The sequence below is a fragment of the Myxocyprinus asiaticus genome, chromosome 18 (assembly GCF_019703515.2).
Source record: "Myxocyprinus asiaticus isolate MX2 ecotype Aquarium Trade chromosome 18, UBuf_Myxa_2, whole genome shotgun sequence".
NCBI classification, from domain to species: domain Eukaryota; kingdom Metazoa; phylum Chordata; class Actinopteri; order Cypriniformes; family Catostomidae; genus Myxocyprinus; species Myxocyprinus asiaticus.
The window spans coordinates 43,177,292-43,200,000 of record NC_059361.1 but is presented as its reverse complement, the minus strand read 5'-3'; the positions used below and the strand labels follow the sequence as shown (position 1 = coordinate 43,200,000).

General features: G+C 40.3%; 1 protein-coding gene across 1 annotated transcript in view; it reads left to right on the top strand.

Annotated features, from left to right (window-relative positions):
- Nucleotides 1-22,709, top strand: part of LOC127456305 (UPF0606 protein KIAA1549L-like) — a 169,092-nt gene that overhangs the window by 135,916 nt on the left and 10,467 nt on the right. The window contains exons 18-19 of the mRNA XM_051724727.1: nt 10,740-11,114; nt 22,061-22,158. Coding sequence (XP_051580687.1) covers nt 10,740-11,114; nt 22,061-22,158 — 473 coding nt within the window. The remainder of the gene's footprint in view (nt 1-10,739; nt 11,115-22,060; nt 22,159-22,709) is intronic.

Here is a 22,709-nt window from a genome sequence, read left to right as displayed (position 1 = left end):
TCCGCCTCCCCCACAGTGAACGTAGAACCAATAATATGTAGGGCAAGGTCAATATACTGAGCCAGGCTGTGGGTACTCTGACCGCCTGGCATCAGCAAAGAGATAGACTCAGTTAATCCAAAATGGAAAATGTCTTTGAGGGCAACCTCATTAAAGTCCACCTGGCATGCCAGAGTGCAAAAGTCCTCCACATAATCCTCCAGGGGACGATTCCCCTGACATAGGCAAGGGGAACTTTCGACCCTCCGACCTTGCCTAGACCCTCCGAGCCCTGGACTCCACCTTGGCCTGTCGATCCCTCGACATCACCTCAGCTCTACGTTCCCTCGGCTCCACTGCGGTCCTTCAGCCTGTTGGCTTTACCGGGGTCCCTTGTCCCTCTAGCTCTGCCTTGGTCAGTCAGTCACCTGGCTCCGCCTTGGCTCTCTGATCCTCTGGCTACGCCTCGTCCCTCCGATCCATCAGCTCCACCAGGGACCTCCTTCCCTACGGCTCCACCTTGGTCCTCAGTCCCACCGGCTCCACCTCAGTCTTCTGATCCCTCAGTTCTGCTTTGCTCTTCCGGCACCACCTTGGTCCTCCCTGCCTCCGGCTCCACCCTGGCCCTTTGAGTCTTCGGCTACTCTCCGGGTATCCAGTTCTCCATGGCTCCGCCCCTCTAGTCTCTCATGGTTACACCCCCCATGGGCTCCGCCCTGATACCATGATCCACGCCCTGCCAAGCCATGCCTCAAGACCCCCCCCAGCTCCCTTTTGAACTTTGAAAATTATTTTGTTCATGTGTTGGGGCGTCAGGAGCCGCCCCTTAGTGGGGGGGATATGTCATGTGTATTTTGTTGATTCATGTTTTTCATGTCTTTTATTTTGAAATATCTAGTTCCTGTTTCATGTCATGTGTTCCCTAGTCATGTAATTCCTGTTTCCCTCCATGTTCTTGTGTCTTGTTTTCATTGTGTTATTGTCTTGTTATCTTGTTATTAGTTCTGTCTGTTCATTGGTTTCCTCGTCATTGTTTTACCCCTTGTCCATGTATTTAAGCCCTCATGTTTTCCATTGTCCTTTGTCAGGTTTTGTGTTTGGTAACGTTGTCATGTTAAGTCAAGTCAAGTTTATGTCTAGTCAAGTTTATGTCTAGTCAAGTTTATGTCAAGTCAAGTTTATAGTCAAGTTCATGTTTTGTATTTTGTTCATGTTTATAGTTAGGTTTTTTTTGGATTTCACGTTTGGAATAAAATTGCACTTGTGTTCTTCACTTCATCGTCTTTGTAATTGCCAGCACTAGCAGCAAACATTACAAATGGAGAGTTTGCGACCCATGATAAATGAACCTAAATAATGCATTGAAAGCCAGATGTTCTTTATCAACTCTAAGGAGGTTCAAGGAATGAAGAAGATGGCGATTCCAACTCAGGAATTTCACTTTTATTGACAACAAAAACACGTTCGCTAAAATGCGCAACGGTATAGCTTCACATAAAACTCAAAGTTGCAAAACGACAGCTGGCAACAACATGCAGCATCTCCGCTGGGCTCTCTCTCTCTCTTGACTGCTGCTGTCTCCTCTCCTTAAAAGCCCCAGTCACTCCTCACTGAAATACAGGACAGGTGTTAAGCACTGGTTGCAATCATTCACTACCCATCTTCCCTGCTTCACTCTCCACAGCACGGCGCTCGGCCATGCCTCCGCCCCCACATACCCCCACCCCCCGACTCAGGCCAGGGAACCATCTGGTCTGCCATTGACTACCCCCCCACTACGAGAGAGGAAATCAGCCACAGCCATCTGCACCACCTTGAATTTAAAGGGCTGAAGTGCCAGATACCAACAAGTGATCCGCGCATTAGTATCCTTCATGTGGTGGAGCCATTGGAGCAGGGTATTGTCCAAACAGAGGGTGAAGGCCTTCCCAAGCAGGTAGGTCACACTTCCGGCGCCGCAATTAGTGGCAGCATGACACAACAGCTCTCGCTTTTCTTTTCTTTTTAAACTTCTTTTCTTATTTCTTACTTTTGTTTGTGTATCGGTATTAGTTTTTAGTATCACGATAATATATAGATTGCTTGTTGGATTACAATGTGCAAGACAAAGAAGAACATTGCGACTAAGACAAAGACAAAGAATGCCGTGACCATTGAACAACAATGTAGAATGGTCTACTCAAGTGAGTCGAGTGGCTGCATGTCCGAGGGAGATTCTGGTGGAGTTAAGAATACGGAGAAGAGGAACTCATGCTGGCACGTTGGTGAGGAAAAGGAAGATGGATGGGAGGTGGAGATAAAAGCTGTGTCTTCCCGCTGTTGTTATGGGGAATGTGTGTTTGCTGACTAATAAGATGGATGAACTCTTAGCCTTGGTGAGCGGACAACACGAGTATCGGGAGTGCAGCGTGTTATGTTTGACGGAGACATGGCTGAACGGGAAAATACCTGACTGTTCAGTGGAACTGGCTGGCTTTTTGCTGATTCGGGCAGACAGGGGGAAACAAAGCAGTAAGAAATTGGGTGGTGGACTTGCTGTCTATGTTAACTCCAAATGGTGCAACCCAGGCCATGTTACTATGAAGAGTAATGTCTGTACGCCTGATACAGCTTACTCCTACATATAAGCCTGTTGTTATGAGACAGCCTATCATCTCCAGGACTGTGCAGCTGTGGTCTGTGGAGGCACATGAGGCTGTGATGGAGTGCTACAGGAAAACTGATTGGGAGTTGTTTCAGGAAGATTACAGGGATGACATAGAGGGTCTCACTCAGTGCAAACTGATTACATCAGGTTCTGTGAAGAGAGTATTGTCCCCACCAAGAAGGTTAGCTGTTTTCCCAATAACAACAAGCCTTGGATTAATAGGAACATTAAAGACCTGCTGAATAGGAAGAAGAGATCAATTATGGCTGGTGACAGCGAAGAAGTTAAGAAGGGAATACAGAAGGAGCTGAGGAGGGAGCTGAGGAGAGCTAAGGAGTGCTATAAAAATAGGATTGAGGGGAAGCTGCAACAGAACAATCCGAGAGAGGTGTGGAGGGGAGTGAAGAATATTACTGGTATGAAAGGGTCAGAAGGAATAGTAGAGAGGACAAAGGGACATGCTAATGAGTTAAACCAGTTTTTCAACAGGACTGAATCAGCAGCACAGGTTGATGTTCCCTCCACCTCAGTAAATGTCTCTTTTAATGTACACACTCACACCCCTATGATGGCTGTCCCCTCACATACCTCAGCTATCCCATCCTCTATAGGTCTCCCTGTGGCACCACATGATGGGGGCAGGACAACTACAGCTCATCTCTACCAATTAGTAGATAATACTGCCCATCCCTTAGAGAAAGATATTACAACACCTCCCACATCTAGGAAGATAGCATTACAAACACTATCAACCTCCCCCCATATCTTTTCATCCACCATACCCTTAACTTCTCCAGACATAATGATCATGAATGATCAGGTGAGATGGCAGCTCACTAAGATTAGAACTAATAAGGCTAGAGGACCTGACAACATCAACCTGTGGGTGCTTAAATCTGTGCGGAACAGCTGGTAGGAGTGTTTTGACATCTTTTTGTCCTCTCCCTGAGACTAAAAAGGGTGCCTAAAATTTAGAAGACATCCTGTATTGTCCCCATGCCCAAGAAAAGACGCCCTGGTGTACTCAACTTCAGGCCTGTGGCCTTAATGTCACATATAATGAAGATCTTTAAGAGGCTGGTTCTGTAACATCTTAGGCCCCTGGTACGTGACTATCAAGATCAATTGCAGTTTGCATATCAGGCTGATAGTGGTGTGGAGGATGCTATTATTTACATGCTTCACAGGCTTACACACATCTGGATAGGCCACAGAATATTGTGAGGATAATGTCTTTTGACTTCTCAAGTGCTTTTAACACAGTCCAGTCACTCCGGCTGGCTGAGAAGCTCTCTGTGATGCATGTGGATCAGGACCTTGTGGCATGGATAACAGACTACCTTACCAACAGGCCACAGTATGTCAGACTGAAAGGCTGCTTGTCAGATGTGGTGATGTGCAATACTGGTGTACCACAGGGAACTGTATTGTCACCATTCCAATTCACTCTCTACACTTCTGATTTTAGCTTTGATTCAGCAACGTGTCACTTACAGAAGTTCTCAGATGACTCTTCCATTGTCGGCTGTATTACAGATGAACTTAACAACAAATTGGACTGGTCAGACAATACTGAGGCCCTATATAGGAAAGGGCAGAGCAGGATGTTCTTTTTGAGGAGGCTAAGGTCTTAATGTGTGTACTAGGCTACTACGGACATTTTATACGTCTGTGGTAGCAAGTGTTATCTTTTTTGCTGTGGTGTTTTTTTTTTTGGGGGGGGGGGGGGGGGGGGGGCATTTTGGAATTGTGGTGCCAGTAAATTGGGGAAGCTGGTGAGGAAAGCAAGCTCTGTGGTGGGGATAGAACTGGACAATATAGAGGAGGTGATTGAAAAGAGAATGAGAAGAAAGCTAGAAGCCATTGTAGCCAATCCATCACATCTTTATGCTGAGCTTAGCCAGCTCAAGAGCAAATTTATTCACAGATAAAAAGGGAACTGGGGTGACTTGTTTTGTGATTTTTAAATTCACCTCCGGACCGAGCTCCTCCCTCTCCGGGACCACCGTCGCCAAAGTCACGGGGACTGCCTCTCTCCATAGATTTAGGAGGTTGAGGTGGTAAATCTGACTTACTCTACCTTTATCAATACGCGTCACCTCATAATCAACTTCTCCGACTCGCCATGTGACCTCAAATGGCCCTTGCCACTTTGAGTAAATTAGAGCTTTATGTGGGTAGTAATACAAGTACATCATCTCCCTGTGTAAATTCCCATAGCCGAGCCCCCATTATACAGCCGGGATTGACATTCTTGAGCCCGTAGCAAATTCTCCTGTGATAGGTGCCACAATGTGTGAAGTTTTGCTCTCAGGTCAAGAATGTATTGAATTGCGTTTTTGCTGTTTGAAGGTCCCTCCTCCCAATTTTCCGTCACGACGTCTAAGACACCGCAAGGCTTACGTTCATACAATAATTCAAACGGGAGAACACCGTGGAGGCTTGCAGGACCTCTCGCACTGCAAATAACAGGGGTTCAAGCCACTTATCCCAATTCCGAGCATATTCGTGCACGAACTTATGAATCATGTTTTTCAAGGTTTGATTAAACTGTTCGACCAAGCCGTACTTTGCAGGTGGTACATGCTTGTCCAAATCAATTTAATACCCAATAATTCATACAGTTCGCATAGTGTACGTGGCATGAAAGTAGTGCCTTGATTCTTTCAGAATCCCCACTCGGGAGATTATTCTATGTGCTGAAATGTTGTGTAGAGGCACTGCTTCTGGATATCATGTTGCGTAGACCACCAGAATCAACACAAAGCGATGTCCACATGCTGTTCTCTCTAATGGCCCGACGAGGTCCATACCAATTCAAGCGGGTGCAAAGGCACTCTTGGGGTGGCCGTCGGATTCACCAGCTGATATTCTCTGCATGCCGCACACCACCTGCGAACATCTCCGCATCCTCCAGCGATGTCGGGTGGTGGCACCGGGCCCACTCCGCGGTCCTTTTGGGCAGCCGGTCAACGAACAGTTCCAGCACCACCAAGTTGACGATTCCCCCGGCGTCACGGTCCTCCACTAGCAACCACCTCCGGCAGGCATCCCTGAGCTGCTGGACGAAAGCGAATGGGCAGCTGAGTCCCCCATTGGTCAGCGCCCGAAAGCACTGACGATGTTGCTCGGAGGTTCCGGCCGACCCGCTGTAGGATGGCCCAATTCAGATCTGGGTACTCCAGCAGGTTAGCCACCAGCAGTTGTTGGGCTGCGAGCTGAGCTTCCCCCGACAAATGCAGCAGTAGGCGGACCCACTCGAACAGCTCGATGAAAGTTTTGGTGCATGGTGGGTAACTGTAAGACATTTCGGATTCAGAATGACACTAGAAATGCTGTTAGACACACAGAAACGCACTTGAAGAAACACACTTTATTATATTTTTAAGGACAGATGACAGAAAAGCCGTCTATGCGCATGTCTCATACGCTGTTTGTTCAGAGGTGTGCAGTCTTGTGGAACATGCGTATGTAAAGGGTTCTCACTCTTTCTTTGTTTCAGTCTTCTGCAAGAATAGTATCATCTATGAGAATGCTGCAAATGACCTCAGACCATCTCAGCTCAGGTGGTGCTCTGAGTTCATTTCACTTTATTTCCACAGAGCAGTTTGTTGTGAGTGCAACTATGCAGGGTCATTTTATAATAGCCTATACGTACATCTGTGATTAAATAATAAAATAATACAAAAACACGTTCACCTCAAACCATGATTTATATTTCAGTGATTATTATCATCATTATAATTATTAAATTTACATGTATAATTGTTTTTAGATCTTAATATGTATTAGTAATTTTCCGCCTGTTGTCATAGACGGATACTTGCGTGACAGTAAATGGAAAGGTGGTTATATATGTTTTTGGGGTTTTTTATCACTTTGTTATTTTAATTGCTTTTTCGTTTTGTTTGAAGTGCAGTTTGAATTTAGAAATGTCTTTGGTTTAAGTTTTTCGTTTTTTAAATAAATTTAATTTTCAATGTAAAATCACTAAAGCAAGAATATTGACCGATCCCTTAGCCAGGGGGTTGACGATGTAATTGGATATTGTGTTGTTGTTTTTTTAAATACAAATATTGTGAACATATTTCTTGCATATCGCCCAGCCCTAAGAAGGAAAAAAAGGTGTGAGGCTGTACTAAGTCCTAACCCTACCCCAAACCCTAGCCCCAACCCTAAAACTATGTGAATATAGCGTTGGTAGCACATTCTGATAGGTAGCATATATTTTCAGGACGCCGGCTCGTGATGCGCGAATGGCTTGCACGTGCTGCAGGAGTCTGTTAGGTATACTGCAGTCTCGTCACATTTTAACTTTTTGTTTAGCCTCCCATTTAGATGATGAAAACACACTAAGTGGTCATGAGGAAGGATTACATCAAGATGTATAAAGGAATGGAGGTGCATAATTTCATTTAAATAAAATAGTCTACTCTCTCGCCGTTGCTGGCGTGCTAGTGATCATACAGTGTTGCTGCTGCCGCAGAGCAAGTACTAAGTCTTACTACCCCCCACTAGGAATGCTCCGATCAGGAATTTTACATCCGAAACGATCACAGATTTTCTTGTCATCTGATTAGTCGATACCGATCCCTATACTGATCTCGCTAAAGACCGTTTTGCACCTGTTTCCCTTTGCCATGTGGCATGTGAAAGTTCATTTACTGTACATAAACTTTTCATATCTGCCACATCTTACTGTATCGTTCTTAACTGCTGAATCAAGTTTGCTGTCTTACAACATTTATGTAGCACTTCTCTCACTCCTGTGATGACATGACTGTGATGCTGAAGTCTTAAAGGATGCTCGCGTCTTTTGCGACAGGTGCGATCGGTTTATGCGATCATCCTAATTATGAGACCACGGATCGAGTTATAGGAAGTGAATATTGGCAGATACTGATTGGTGGCCTATCGATCAGAGCATCCCTACCCCCAACCTGGCAGATCTACCACCAGGACTTGTGTCCTGCTGCTGCCCTGAAGAGCCATGTACACTGAGTGTATGCTAGCTAAGTGTGCCTTGGCCTGCTTGGCAGAATGGCATAATGCTAATGAACTAAATCTCTATGTGTGTCTGAGCCAGCTTGGCCGAATGGATTAAATGGCTTGTAACCTTACTGATGATGTGTACCTGGACCAAGAAAGCCCAGAGCTTATTTAACTAGGGACTTAGCCTAGCTATGGGTGGCTTTATTTAAACTAATGACATAAATAGCAATATGTGCCAGTGCCAGATTTGGTTACGGCTTACCTTGTTAAAGGCACGCCTCTATGTGTCATGGCCAAAAGCAGACCTTATCATGAAAGCTGATGGAAGAAAAAGCAGAGCTCTTCACTTACCGCTTATCCGAGGCCTGTTCACCATTCCAGTGAATTCATGAAGTAAAATGCAACCAAACGCTTCCTGTTCCTGATTTACATTTGCTAATATGTAATTGCGTTTTGCTTGGTTTAGTGAAAAAAAATTATTAAACCTACCTGGATTTGAACCTGAAACCTCCCACTTGAACACAAAGCATGAATCACCTCTATTGTTTTTATTTATTTATTTATTTATTTTATCAAATAGGTAAATGTAGTTTTAGACCAAAATGATTTCATCCAACCTGGTCTCAAAGAATCACGATGCTGGTTTCAACATATCAAGCAAAAAACCCAAGGCACTCTCGTGTGGTATAATATTAAAATAAAACCTGGGCTATTATAAATGGGCCTATTATATTAAAAACAGCAATCAAATTGTTAAACAGAGACAGGATGCCATTTTATTTAATACGTTTATGGTTAGTTGCTGTCTCCTAACAACAAATGAAAACTATTTATAGCCATTTAAAATCTAAGAATCTTTCTGCTCCGTTTAACACATATTTAATTATTATATTACCTAAGGACTTGGTTATCACAAATTTACTCTCCCAGTTTTCACTTTAAAAATGTATACAGATAGACATTTCGGCTGAAATCAAGTCCTTTCTTATTGTAGTCATGGCAACTTGCGCACCTGAAACCGCAATGTGAGCATCGCATTAACTCTAAAAAAGCTGCCCTCAATGGATGTGATAAACTTGCGGTTATTTAGCGCTCACCACATCCCGTGTGAAACAGCGTTTAATCTGAAGGAAGAGAATGAGGAAAAGCAGATTACATTCCAGGTTGACCAATCAGTAGAAATGGCCATGTCACACTTATCCACCTCTGCAAATCAAATAAGTTGTACTCTTATTTCATGCGCTTGAATGAAAAATCAAGAAATGAGGCTGAATTCTTGTTTTTTTCCATTTCTTTTATGAAAAAACGAGGTGTTTTCCCATTTCTTTTTAGAGGAAGAGTGAGTTAACGGTCAGTTTATTGGTTATTCAAATTTGGAGACAAAAATGAGAAAACATAGCTCACTATGCTATAGAACAGAGCAACAGAGTAGATAAATAACTTTGTAATAAGATGGATAGTAGGAGAAAGGAAAGACAAAAGAAAAATATGCATCAGTTTGGTGGATTGCTGCAGTCTTTAATTACAACACTATTAGCTGCTTCAGTGTGTGTTCATCAAAGAGAGGTGAACCACAACCATCTAATGAATTGACAACACTCCCACACTGCTAAACCATCCAGGATCACTCAAGAGCAGACTGCACACTGTTCATGGTCCATTTATTGTGTTTTTTAGTATGTGTGCATTTAAGAAAGAAAGAAGGAGAGATAATCAGTGTTACATAATTAAGATAATTAAGATAATTAAGAATATAATCAGAGTTCATCGATGTATTTCAGCAGCACTCTCTGAATGTGCTCGTTTCAGTTAAAGCTTAGAGGAGATGTTATGAAAAGGTTTCAGATGAAAGTGGTAATTTGGTATGAAAGAGAATGTAGAATGTAAACCTGATTTATAAAGCATCTCAGAATATTAGTCTTGGCAAGATAATATGAGGATTTTTTTTTCTTGGAATGCATTTACTCTTGGAGTGAAATTACTGCCAGTAGCACAGAGGCAACTGTAAAAAACTAGCAACATTTTATTGTACTTTTTATTATATTTTGACCATTAGTACGTACATTTGCTATCACATACTGATAAAAAAAAAGCCTTGAATGTAAATCGCTTTTGCTAAAATCGTTGCTAAATTTCTCATTTACAAAATTATATATGTATATACTGTATATAGACAGTGGCAAGAAAAAGAAAAGCTGGAATTAGCTGGTTTTTAGACAATTACAGACAAACACAATGTGCTTAAGCTAACAACACACAAACAATTATAATCTTTCATGTGTTTACTGAACACATCCCATTAAATGTTCACAGTGCTGTGGAAAAAGTAAGTGAACTCTTGGATTTGATAAATGGTTGATCCGTTTAAATGATAAATGGTCGAACAAAGCGTTTCCAGTAGCTGTGGATTAGACCTGCACAACGTTCAGAAGGAATTTTGCACCATTCTTCCTTACAGAACTGATTCAGCTCAGCCACATTCTTAGGATGTCAGGTGTGAATGGCTCTCTTGAGGTCATTCCTGTAAGGGAACAGTATATGTGTTAGGAATTAAATTAAACTGTCTCCATGTCCACGCCATTAATTTAGAAAATTGTATAACAGAACTAGTCGCGTTCGACAACTATTATAAGGAAGATAATGGACAAATAATTAGATTAGACAACGTCTCGTTGTATCTGCTCACCATTTCTCTAATTAGCTATTGTTGACCTCATTAGTCTAGGGTTCACATACTTTTTCCAACCTTCACTGTGAATGTTTGAATTATGTATTCAATATCTTCAAGAACAATACAATAATTTGTGTGTTATTAGTTAAAATAGATTGTGTTTGTTCATTATTGTAACTTAGATGAAGTTCAGATCAGATTTTAAGACAAATTTCTACATAAATGCAGGAAATTCCAAAGGGTCACATGTAAGGTGAGAATTAAATTTGCTTGGGAGCATCAGTGTGTCAACTTTGTTGTCTTTTAGTGAGTTATATCATGCACCTGTATTATTATTATTTTTGGGTGGTGCGTGCTTTTTGACTTAAGCATCAAAATGCTACAGTAGCACTTGAATATCTGTTTGTTTGTTTGTTTGTTCACTTGTTTGTGCTTGTTTGACAGTTGCAGACCGAGCCAGATATTATCAAAGAGACTGACGTGGACCGACTGGTGGGCCGTCATTATTACGGTTGTGTTCGTCAAATCAAAAGTCAATCCGAGACGTCCACGCTGAGCTCACAGCCCTCCATAGATGAGGTTCGTCAGCAGATGCATCTCCTGCTGGAGGAGGCCTTCAGTCTGGCTTCAGCTGGCCACTCCAGCTCCACCAGACACCACCACATTCATCAGCATCCTCCACTGGGGCCCTATGGCCTAGGGCCGGTCGTCCCATACTCAGAGGTGGTGACCAGCGCACCAGGCACCACGAGTCAAGGGCAGGGGGGCCTGCAGTGGATGCCATCCTATAGACCAGACCCTTACCAGTATAGTCTGGCCAAACAGGTATGGTTACCATTCTCATCTGACACTGAAACCATTTTATAATGACTATAAACTCACATCTATGACCGCACATATAGTAATGTTCCAGGTTGCTACATTTCTTGGCAACTGCAATAAGCCTACTATTAGGATATTGAACTGCATTACTTTCTTTTTTCTTTTATAAATTGTGTATTCTGATTAATATTAAAGGGATAGTTCACCCAAAAATGAAAATTCTGTCACAATTTACCTCATGTCGTTCCAAGCCTGTATGTCTTTTTGTGCAGAAAGCAAAGGGAAACATTTTAATGAATATTCCAGTCCATTTTTTCAATACAATGGCAGTTGTTAGGTACTCAATTTAAGATTTAAAAAGGACCCAAAAGTGTCATAAAAGTAGTCCATGCAACTTGTACGTCATATTCCCAGTCTTCTTTGATGAGAGAAAAAAAAAAATGTATGTTAATTTTTCTGTGAAAATCTTGTTGTCCATTGCGTGTTCATTAATGCACGAGAGACACTCGTTCACAGTGGTTTGTGTGTTCACGTAAGAACTTGAGTTGTTTTTAGTGCTAAACAACCTGTAAACACACAAGCCACTACTTTTATGACACTTTTGGGTCATTGTTTAAAGGGATAGTTGACCCAAAAATGAAAATTCTCTCATCTTGTATTCAACCTCATGCCATCCCAGATGTGTAAGACTTTCTTCTACAGATCACAAATGAAGATTTTTAGAAATATATCTCCGTTTTGTAGGTCCATAAAATGAAAGTAAATGGTGGCCAGAAATTTGAAGGTCCAAAAAACATATAAAGGCAGCATAAAAGTCATGAATATGACTCCAGTGGTTAAATCCATTTATTAAGAATTGATATGAAAGGTGTAGGTAAGAAACAGATCAGTATTTTTACTATAAATTCTCCTCCCTTCCCAGTAGGTGGCGATATGCACGAAGAATGCAAATTGACAAAAACAAAAGAAGTAGTGTGTGAAAGTGCAAGTAGAGATTCATCTGGGTCCCTGTAACGGGGTAAGGGATGGGCAAGGAGGAGGCAGGAACCAGCTAAACAGTCAACGTGAAGTTTAATGATAAAACTCAACATAAAACAAACCTAAACAAACGCAGCCGCATGCGTCTCTCTCTCTCTCTCTCAAACTGGCACCCCCGGCTCATCTTTATCCCCCTCCCGGCTAATTAGCCCGATCCAGGGCCAGCCATGTGTCCTCATGGCCCGGCCCGCCCTCCTCCTCATCACAGTCCCCAATATGATAATTGAGGAATATAAACCCAGACTCAGGTTTGCAATCATTTGAGAGCGAGTTTAATGATTGTTCTCTGAAGCCCAAAAGAGAAAGAAACACGACAAAAAGGAAAGGAAAAAAGTACCGATTCAAAAACATTCACAAGCAATTATAGTCATATGCAAATTGAATTAGAGGTGTCACAGTACAACACTTCCTAAGATTCTGATAGGTCACTTACTTATTTTAGCACTTAACAAATATAGTCTGTTTCCACCTTCGTGCAAACAATAATTAGTTAGCCATAACATTAATCAAGTTCCCATTATTGGTTTTACAGATGGGGCACCCTAAACAATCCAAACACTGAATGAGTTAGACATTGCAATGGGTAGGTGCTATCTCCTCTAGAACAGGAGGCTTTCTCCCTAACATTTGGTGGAATGCAGTTTTTATTTTCACCATCTGCAGAAAATTAAGACAGAGAACGACAAAGAACATTCGCACAAGGCCTACTAATGCACAGTCACCTAATATGACAATCAAATCATATCATACCTAAAATCTCTCTCTCATTCAATTAATAGTGATTAATTAGTTAATTAAAATAGAATCAAATGTTATAGAATAGTTGATTAATTATGTAATAATTATAACAGATATATATTTTTGTGAAGAAATTAGAATGCATTTTTTGTCAGCAATTAATGACCTTAAACTTAAACTCAATGAAGCTCTTACTTAAACTGAATAAGTGATTAATGAAATAGTTGCAACTCACATGTGTATCTGCTCTCTGGGAGCCGGGCTAAATGAGTAAGCACTGTTAACTGCATTCCTGACATGGGTCAGACCCTCAGTCACACCTCAGAGGACAAATACACAAATGACCCACAACATTCATAATTATAACATAACCGGAATAAATGCACATGTCTATAAACACTTTGATTACCTTTTGGTTATAACAATTACTAGTAAATGTATTCAACTCATCAATAGGCTGAAGAGATGGATAAATCCACCCCTTTGCTAGTGAAAAAAATACTTAAATATTGATCTTTTTCTCACCCAAACCTCTCATATTGCTTCTGAAGATATGGAATTAACCACTGGAGTCTTATGGATTGCTTTTATGCTGCCTTTATGTGCTTTTTGGACCTTCAAATTTCTGACCACAATTTACTTGCATTGTATAGACCTCAATGCAAGTCCTCAACCCCCAACAAACATTACCATGGTCCAAGCTTGAGTATACACATATAAACACGAAGAAAATAATAAAAAAGGTTTCTCTCCACATGGTCCTCACCGAGAGCCTTCCAGAAAGGTCATGTATTTGTCCCATTTCTTACCATATGCATCTAATCTGCCAAACTGTTTATAAGACATCTTTTCAAATATCGTCACCCTGCCCAATTCGGTGAACCATTCTTGAAATGAGGGAGCGCCAACTGACTTCCATCCTCTAAGAATGATCTGTCTGCCAATCATTACACTTGTTTGGACCCAGCTTTTTTTTATATTTGTCACTTAGTTTAATAACCATCACCCAATATACATAGTCTGGGGCAAAATTAAATTTGAGTATCTAAAACCTCACAGATAAACATTCTGGCTCTTGCCCAGAATTCTCGAATCTTAGTGCAGAACCACAGCGCATGGGCCATATCTCCATCCTCCAACTGACATTGCCAGTAGGTAGGTGTGTCTTTTAAACCGAGCCTAAACAATCTAGAGCAGGGGTCGGCAACCTTTTTGACATGGAGTGCCATTTTTTTTATTTTCCTGGTCAATGGCTGTGTTACATATTTCGCACCTGCATTCCAATCCACATCTTGATGTAACCCTTCCTCATGATCACGCAGCGTGTTTTCATCAGCTAAATGGGAGACTAAACACAGATAAAAATGTGACGAGACTCGCAATGCACGTGCAAGCCATTCGCGCATCACAGTCCAATCAACTATTTAGCCCTTTTCGGTGAATCGCACCTGCAAAATCCTTAAACTTTATTTCCAGGTTTAATGTATATTTTGAATAGACTCAGATTTTTTAACACCACGATGTGGGTTTATGTTTTCTCTTTTAATTGTTTAATGTAATTTTGAGTGTTGCCCACCCCTGATCTAGAGGGAGTCCAGTAGAAATGATGCAAAATCTTAAACTGAATAAGGCGTACACTTGCATTATTTTTACAATTCTTTCACGTTCCCCATCCTCCAATACCAAGTTTAAATCTCTTTCCCATAACCTCTTAAGAGCTGTTAAGGCCCCGTCACCAAGAATCTGAATCAACAAGGAATAATACACTGATGCTTCATGCCCCTTTCCAAAGGCTGTGAGCATCGTACAGAGGGTACTGCAGCTTTAGGGGTCTGTGTACTGCCACCAAATATAGTACAAAGTAAATGGTGCAACTCTAAATACCTGAAAAATTGAGACCTAGAAATCCCGAATTGCTGCGTTATATTTTCAAATGATCTCAAATCTCATAAAGGTTCATAAAGGTCACCAAGTGTAGCAACACCCCTCTCAATCATTCTTTCCAGCAAAAGGGAATTTGTGTTAATACACAATTTGGGGTTCAGCCATATGCTTGCAGAAACATTTCGGTAAATATCAAAATTGAACAAACGTGAAACCTTTGTCCATACTGAATGTAAGTGTGAAATAATAGAATGCATTTTTCTTCTTCAGGCAGTTTGATAGAAAGACTTTGCAATGGTGAGATTGGGCTAAGGGCCGCTTGTTCAATATAGTACCAGGGAGGGGCCCTCTCAGGTGGAAGAGGCCAATGGGCCAAGTGTCAAAGTTTAAAAGCATAGTAATAAAAAATTTGGGGAGGCCTAAACCTCCTTTGTCAATTGGTCTATGTAACTTACTGAAATGCAAATGAGGTTGTTTACCATTCCAAATAAAAACTTAGATATTTTGTCAGATTGTTTAAAATAAGAAAGAGGAACTTCTAAGGGTAGAGACTATAGTAGATAATTGAATTTTGGGATACAATTCATTTTTATAACATTGACCTTCCCTGCCAAAGACAAATGTAGTGAGCTCACCTATCAACATCACACGAGAACCTTTTCATTAATAGGTAAAAATGAACTCTTAACTAAATCTCTCAAATTTGCTTGAAATAAATGTCTAAATACGTTATGCCTTGCTTGGGCCATTGAAAGGCGCCAGGTTGGAAAGCCGTGGCAGGGCAATATGCTGTCAGAGCAAGAGCTTCCGTTTTAGACCAGTTCACCCTGTATCCTGAAAATTTGGAGAAGGAATTAATAATTTTATGGAGGCTAGGCACAGATCTTCTAAGATCGGAGACAAATAATAATATATCATCTGCGCAGAGTAGAAGTTTATGCACCACACCTCCTGCTACATCACAAGGAAAATCATCCTCTTTTCTTATTGCAGCTGCTAATGTTTCCAGGGCAAGACAGAACAATAAAGGAGAGAGAGGACAGACTTGCCGGGTTCCCCTACCAAGAGAAAAAAAAATCTGAGATTAATCCATTAGTTTGCACTGCTGCTAACAGTTGTTTATAAAGTAACTTAATCCACCCAATAAAAGTGTTCCCAAACCCGTACATTTCCAAAATCGTAAAAATATAGTCCCATTCCAGCCTATCAAATTCTGCGGCAATACCATCTGGCCCCAGTGCCTTGATGACAGGGCATTAATTACCTCAACAAGCTCCTCTAAAGTAATATCTGAGTCAAGAGTTTTTTTTTTTTTTTTTTTTTTTTTGATCACTCGTCAATTTAGGAAGTTCTAATGGCTCTTCGAAGTTGCTAATACCCTTTTCAGTAGATGAAGATGTGGAGCTATAAAGATCAAAATAGAATTCTTTAAAGGCCTTATTAATATATGTGGCAGAAGTAAATATATTGCCTCCAGAAGACTTCACTGAAGGAATGGTGGAAATAAACTCTCTCTGTTTTATGTATCTGGCAAGTTATTTCCCTGCTTTGTCCCCTGACTAAAAGTATGTCTGTATGTTTTGCCCTGAATAACCAAAACTCAACCTTCTGTGACAGAAAAGTATTGTACCTATACTTTAGCTTAGTCAACTCTCTAAGACCATTGAATGACGTTCGGTGCTTCAGCTCTGTTTTAGCACTTTTAATATTCTTTTCCAATTCTATGAATTCCTGTGCTTTGATCTTTTTAATGAATGAGGCATATTGTATGATCCGCCCCCTGAGAACTGCCTTAAGCGCCTCCCATGCCACGCCCACAAAGGACACTGAGGACCAGTTTGTTTCTACATAAACATTGACTTCTGTCTTTAACATTTGTTGATTCAATTCAAAATTGTATTACAGACTCAGGGTCCAATTAAAATACAAGACAATACATAAAATAAGCAGCATAAAAAACAAAAAAAAAAACAAAACAAAAAAACAATTATAATTCATACAAATCAGTGTGTTACAAAAATGCAACGGTACCAATGTCTTCACAGCTTGGATTGGTAGTGTATAGTACTGATCCTTATATTCGATAAGCCCACAATGATTTCATTTTCAGACTTGCTGAGCTGGCAAATAAACTTATACATAAAATTTCTTAAAACAGCATGAAAGTTTTAACTCCTGCAGCCACAAACATTTCACTCACACTATGCCATCTAGGTTTCTTTAATAAAATGCTCATTGCATCATTAAAAGCTACTTGAAGTCTCTTTAAGCTTGCTATCCTATAGTTTGACCACAAATGTGCAGTGTAGAGTGGTGTATAATATGCTTTAAACAAAGACATCTTCACTTCATCTGTACATGCACTAAACTTATGTAAAAGTATGTTAGCCTGTGTATACATTATGCAGCATTGCCTTTCAGTGTCCTCATCATCTGTCATCTGCTCAGTAATAAAATGTCCAAGATATTTTACATTCACACAAATATTAAGATTCTTTTCAGACAATTTAAAAACAGGAAAGTTTAGACATTTATCCTCTTTAGTTCTGCAAATCATAACACTCTTACTAGCATTATATATGATATCATGTTCAAAACTATACACATAACATAAATTGAGGAGATGCTGAAGACCAGCACTACTAGGACTAAAGACTACAAGATCATCTGCATATATAATATGGTTCATTAAAATATTTCCAATCATACACCCAGTATTACATGCTTTCAAACATTTCGACAGATCATCAATATGGGGATTAAAGAGAACTGGGGACAAAATCCCCCCTTGCCTAACACCATTGCTGACCCCAAAAGGGGCTGAAACTTTACAACCCCATTTTACTTTCATGGTCTGATGAGCATAGCAGAATCCTCACAAAGTATTTAGGCACCCCTCTTTGTCTCATTTTAAGAAATAACTTTCCATGATTTACATGATCAAAGGCTTTAGATGCATCAATAAAACACATAAGAACTGATGAGTTTTTCTCACTATAATTGTTTACTATTTCCTTTACAGCATATATGCACAAATCAGTGCCATGTTTAGCTTTAAATCCAAACGTATTATCTGCAGAATTAATTAACACTATTATCCTATCCAGCAAAATCTTTTCTAAAACTTTTGACGAAATACTGGCTAAAGCCAATGGCCTATAATTATCTAGGCTACCCACCTTACCAGCTTTGTCCTTAATAACTGGCACTAACAATACAGACAGCATTGAGTCTGGTAATAAACCATGTATCATAAAACCAGTAAAACATACAGCTAAAAGAGGGGCTATCCACTTACTTCCATATTTAAGATGTTCAGCAGAGATGTGGTCTAGATCACTTGCTTTGTTATCAGACAGCTTGCTTGTAGCTTGGTGCACCTCATGTGAATTTATCATTATTGGTTCATCACCCTCAATATTATCCACAGTATACGAATCATTTTGAACACAATTAAATAAATTGCAATAATGCTGTCTCCATAACTCTACAATACTATCAGCACCAGAGACTCCATCTACAGTACATGGAATAGATATTCTTCAATTGTTCAGAGTTCTTACTACTTTCCAAAATTTCCAAAAATCAGTAATATTGTTATTTAAAAGCTTCTTAGCAATAGAATCACCCCTCAGTGCTTGCTAATTTCTACAAATGAAATGAATGGCATACTTGTATCTTGCATTTGTAAGTTTCTTGTTCTCAAGCTCAGGCCCTTGTCTGGGTCTACCTGCCATAACCCATGATTTAGTAGCTTCTCGAGCTTCAGCATGGTACTCAGCTACATACTTACTCCAGCCTGGCCTGATATTCTGTATCTTATTTTTAAGCTTATAATAGGGCTTACTACATTCATCCAGGACAATCACTATATCATTATACATAGAGCAGAAATCTCTCCCATGCTTCACATCTTTACAGTTAACATCACTGCATATTATTGCATCCCTAGGTAAATAAATATTGCTCAAGAGCTTGTCTGTATCAATATAATAAGCTAATATGTCTTCCTTTGTGAGGATTGACCAGTCCAGTTTTATTGTATTGGCATTGCTATCATTACTAGATAGCGCAGTGAAATGCTCAACATTTATTGTCATAGCAACAGGTATATGATCAGCCGTTGCTGCCCCATATAAAATACTCATACCCTCCAGTGAGGCATGTGCATCAGTTGAACTGATACAATGATCCAGCCATGATGTCAGCATTCATATCCCCAATGACATATACACTAGAGAAAGAATTACTTTCAATAAAATAATTAATAAAAGCAAGTCTATTTAAATACTCATCATCATTCCGATGACATTCGTTAGGTGTATACAAATTTAAAATGACAAATTCCTTGTCCTTATGAGTAAACTGTATTGCAGTACTCCAGTTGACATCAAGTCTAATCACATTAATTAAATTGTCAAGCTTTTTATTCCACAGGATAGCCACACCCCCTGGTATCCTACCTCTGACTATTCCCATACCATTATGTGTTGTAGACTCCACAGGCGTGCTTTGTCCCCTGCACTCTGGCCCACACGCAGCCCTCGACAATTGTATGACAAGACCCGAATGTCTATATACCACCACTAGTGAATGTTTACACTACCAGCAGGCACACTCATTCCCTCAGCAGCAGGTGCAGTATTAGACCCAATAACTCCCGCCCTGCACGGCTCATAATAACGCCTAACAAATGCCCCATCTGGCCAGAGCTCCGTATTGTACATTTCACTAACCTCAATACATTCAGCAGATATTTTAAATGAGCTGTATCGGCTGTGTACAGTATCAATCTTCTGACAGATGACCTCACGGCCAAGTTTATCTTTCAGATACTTAGATAAAGTTCCAGCATCTAAGTCTGGTGCAAACTTGGAAGCAAAAACACTCACCAACTTGGTCTTGATCATTTTGATGTTACCCATAGCTTCAGTGCCAACAATAGACATGACATTACTAGACTTCTTTTTCTGCCTGGGAGTGACGGTTAACAATCTTGATTTTGATTTAACAACAGCATTCTCGGATCCCTGATGTCGTCCCTTTTTCACAACATGACTCTACTTTGTAGAGCCTAAGAAAGACATTAGTCCACTAGGTCTATCCGCTGTGGTAGTCTTCTCCACACTCAGCATTCACAGCGAAGTTTCCGGCGCAGATCCCTCGCCAGCGCCCAAGACCGAGTCTCCCTCCAATGCAGCACCTAGCTCCGTGCCTTCCATGCCTGTGGCTCCATCCATCGCCGCCAACACATCCAGACCATCGCCCAGGGTCAGATTAGTAGAATGCTCCATAGCACAAACTCTACGATTAATATCCATTGTAATAGCACGAAGATCTTCACCTACATTGGCCTGTAGCTGCATTGCATGTTTCATGGAACAAATCTCAGCACTCAGCTGCTGCATTCTCCCAAATAGAGACATCTATATTTGTAAATGTTACCAGCGGCAGCAAATCTCGGAGTATTTTCCCCGCACTCATTCCTCACTTTAAGGCAACTTTTTATATTGTTAACATCTTTCTGTGGCCCTTTGTGGGAAACATTCCGCTGTGTAGTAGGGCAGAGTTCAAACAACACTTTCTTCGAGGTCTCGATCCACTCAGAATCAAAAGTGTTTGTAGCCAACAGGACAATCTCGTCCTGGCTTAATGTCTTGATTTTTACAGCAAGAAAGTTAAGTAACTCATCATCTACAATAACTTTGCCATCAACAGTCTTATAGATCTCAGGTTTTGTTCGAGATCATTTGAACGCAGACACAGCCATGCCACGTGCTGCAGCGTCAGCAGTCTTCCTAACCTAGTGTGACCTGTTGAAATTCAGGGTCTTGTAGAAGAAATGTTTTAGAGCACCATCTGTATGATTTTCTTTTCTCTATGTGCAGTAACATCTCTAAACACACCAAAGCATGATCTGAAACTAAAATGTTCCCAATTGAGCAGTCAGTGGTAGATGGGATAATGACTTTTGAGCTAGTGGTCCGCAGTGTCGATCAAATTCGGAATAAGCCCGACCAAAATCTTCACCATATCTTGACCTTCCTTTCCCTTGGGGATTCCAACAAAACATTATTATGTCTGCTCCGATTTTCCATATCCTCTAGTTTTTCCCACATGCGTTCCACATCAGCCTTGGTGGTAGGCATGTTTGCCTGTAGCTCTCTTTCAGCTGACTCCAGAAACTCAACCCGTTTTTCAACATCGTCCATTCCTGTGATCAGGGTGGAAAGTTTCGTCTCCATAGATGTGATCGCTCGACGTATTTCTGTGAGGCCCTCCAAGTCAGTCGAGATTTTGTCAGCGCTGCATAAATATTCAAGATCTCCTGACCAACTTCACGAAACTCGCTGCCACCATCGACTGGACCTTCTCCATCCTGATCCTGCGAGGCGTCTGACACGTGAGAACGTAAGTGTTTTTTAATGTCCCCACAGGCTGACGATTTCGAATTTTTCAACATCCTGCCCTCCCAGCACAGTTAACAAACAAAACTATTATAGTTCACACCAGTTAATATTGCTTAAAGGGATAATTGTAACAAAGTTTAAGCGGAGCTTACCTTTAAGCGACCAACCTTTGCATAGACTCACGAGACTCTGCTGAGATATTTTTCTATAATTCTTCATTTGTCTCCAGCAGAAGAAAGAAAGTCATACACATCTGGGATGGCATTAGGGTGAGTAAATGATGAGAGAATTCTCATTTTTGGGTGAACTATCCTTTTAAGCTTTAACGTGAGTCACTATAAACAGCCATTGTATTGAAAACATGGAGAGAATATTCATAAAAAAAAAAATAAAAAATTCTATTCTCCATAAGAAAGAAAGTCATATGGGTTTGGAATGACATAAGGGGGAATAAATTATGATAGAATTTTAATTTTTGGGTGAACTATTACTTTAATGATCTAATAAATGTTACTGTTTATTTATCATTGGTGTCTTTAATCATATTGCTGTTGCTGGGACCTTGTAAAAGCATAGTAACTAAGAAGACCCCTCATGTTAAAAATCACTGTAAAGCATAATTTTATATTTTTTACTAACAAACAATTGTGGTGAAACTGCATATTTAAATTTAATTTTACCATATTTCATTTATTGTAAAATTACATTTTACAGTGGGAGTCAGTCAGTCACCAGTTAAAAAAGTAAGGCTCTGTGTTGTCATGTGAGGATGATTTATATGAGCCAGGTCACAATTTTAACCAGTGGGATTAAATAGGTTTTTAATGGATGTTTTTTACTTATTATTTTTTTATTCTGATATGGTCATTTCTCTTCAAGGCGTTCAGGTTCACTCAGCTGCCTGATATGGCTCTCAGATCTCCACCACCGCCAGTCCCACCGAGAACAGGCCCTCCACCTGAGACATCACTGAGAAGGTCAGGAAACACACACACCCACAATATTAACTATCTTAGAGTTGTTTTCTTTCAGGCAGAACTGCAACGGAAGTTAATACAAACCTTATTAAAGGAATGGTTCACTCTGTCAATCTCAAGAAAGGATGAGAAAAAAAAAACACCATTAAAAGAGTAAATGCAATGCATGAGCTATATTACAAGTCCTAACTCACAAAAATCAGAGGTTTGGAATACTCCTTTGGTAAAAGTCATCATATGGGTAACATATTACATAAATGTTTCCATTGTGTAGGGCTTATAAAGTGATTAATTAATGACTATAAATGCATGTATTATAAATGCAATATATATAATAAAGGCATTATAAATCATTTGTATGCAGTTATAGTTGTATGCAACATGCATAAATAGAGAACTCTTGGATTTAAAACATCTAGGGCTAAACCACAACATCAGGGACTAAGGGTATCCACCCCTCCAAACCCCCAACATTTATTACCATTATTATAAGCTATGAATGTAAATAAACAGGCAAACCAAATGTAGTACAACAATGTTAACATAAGTAA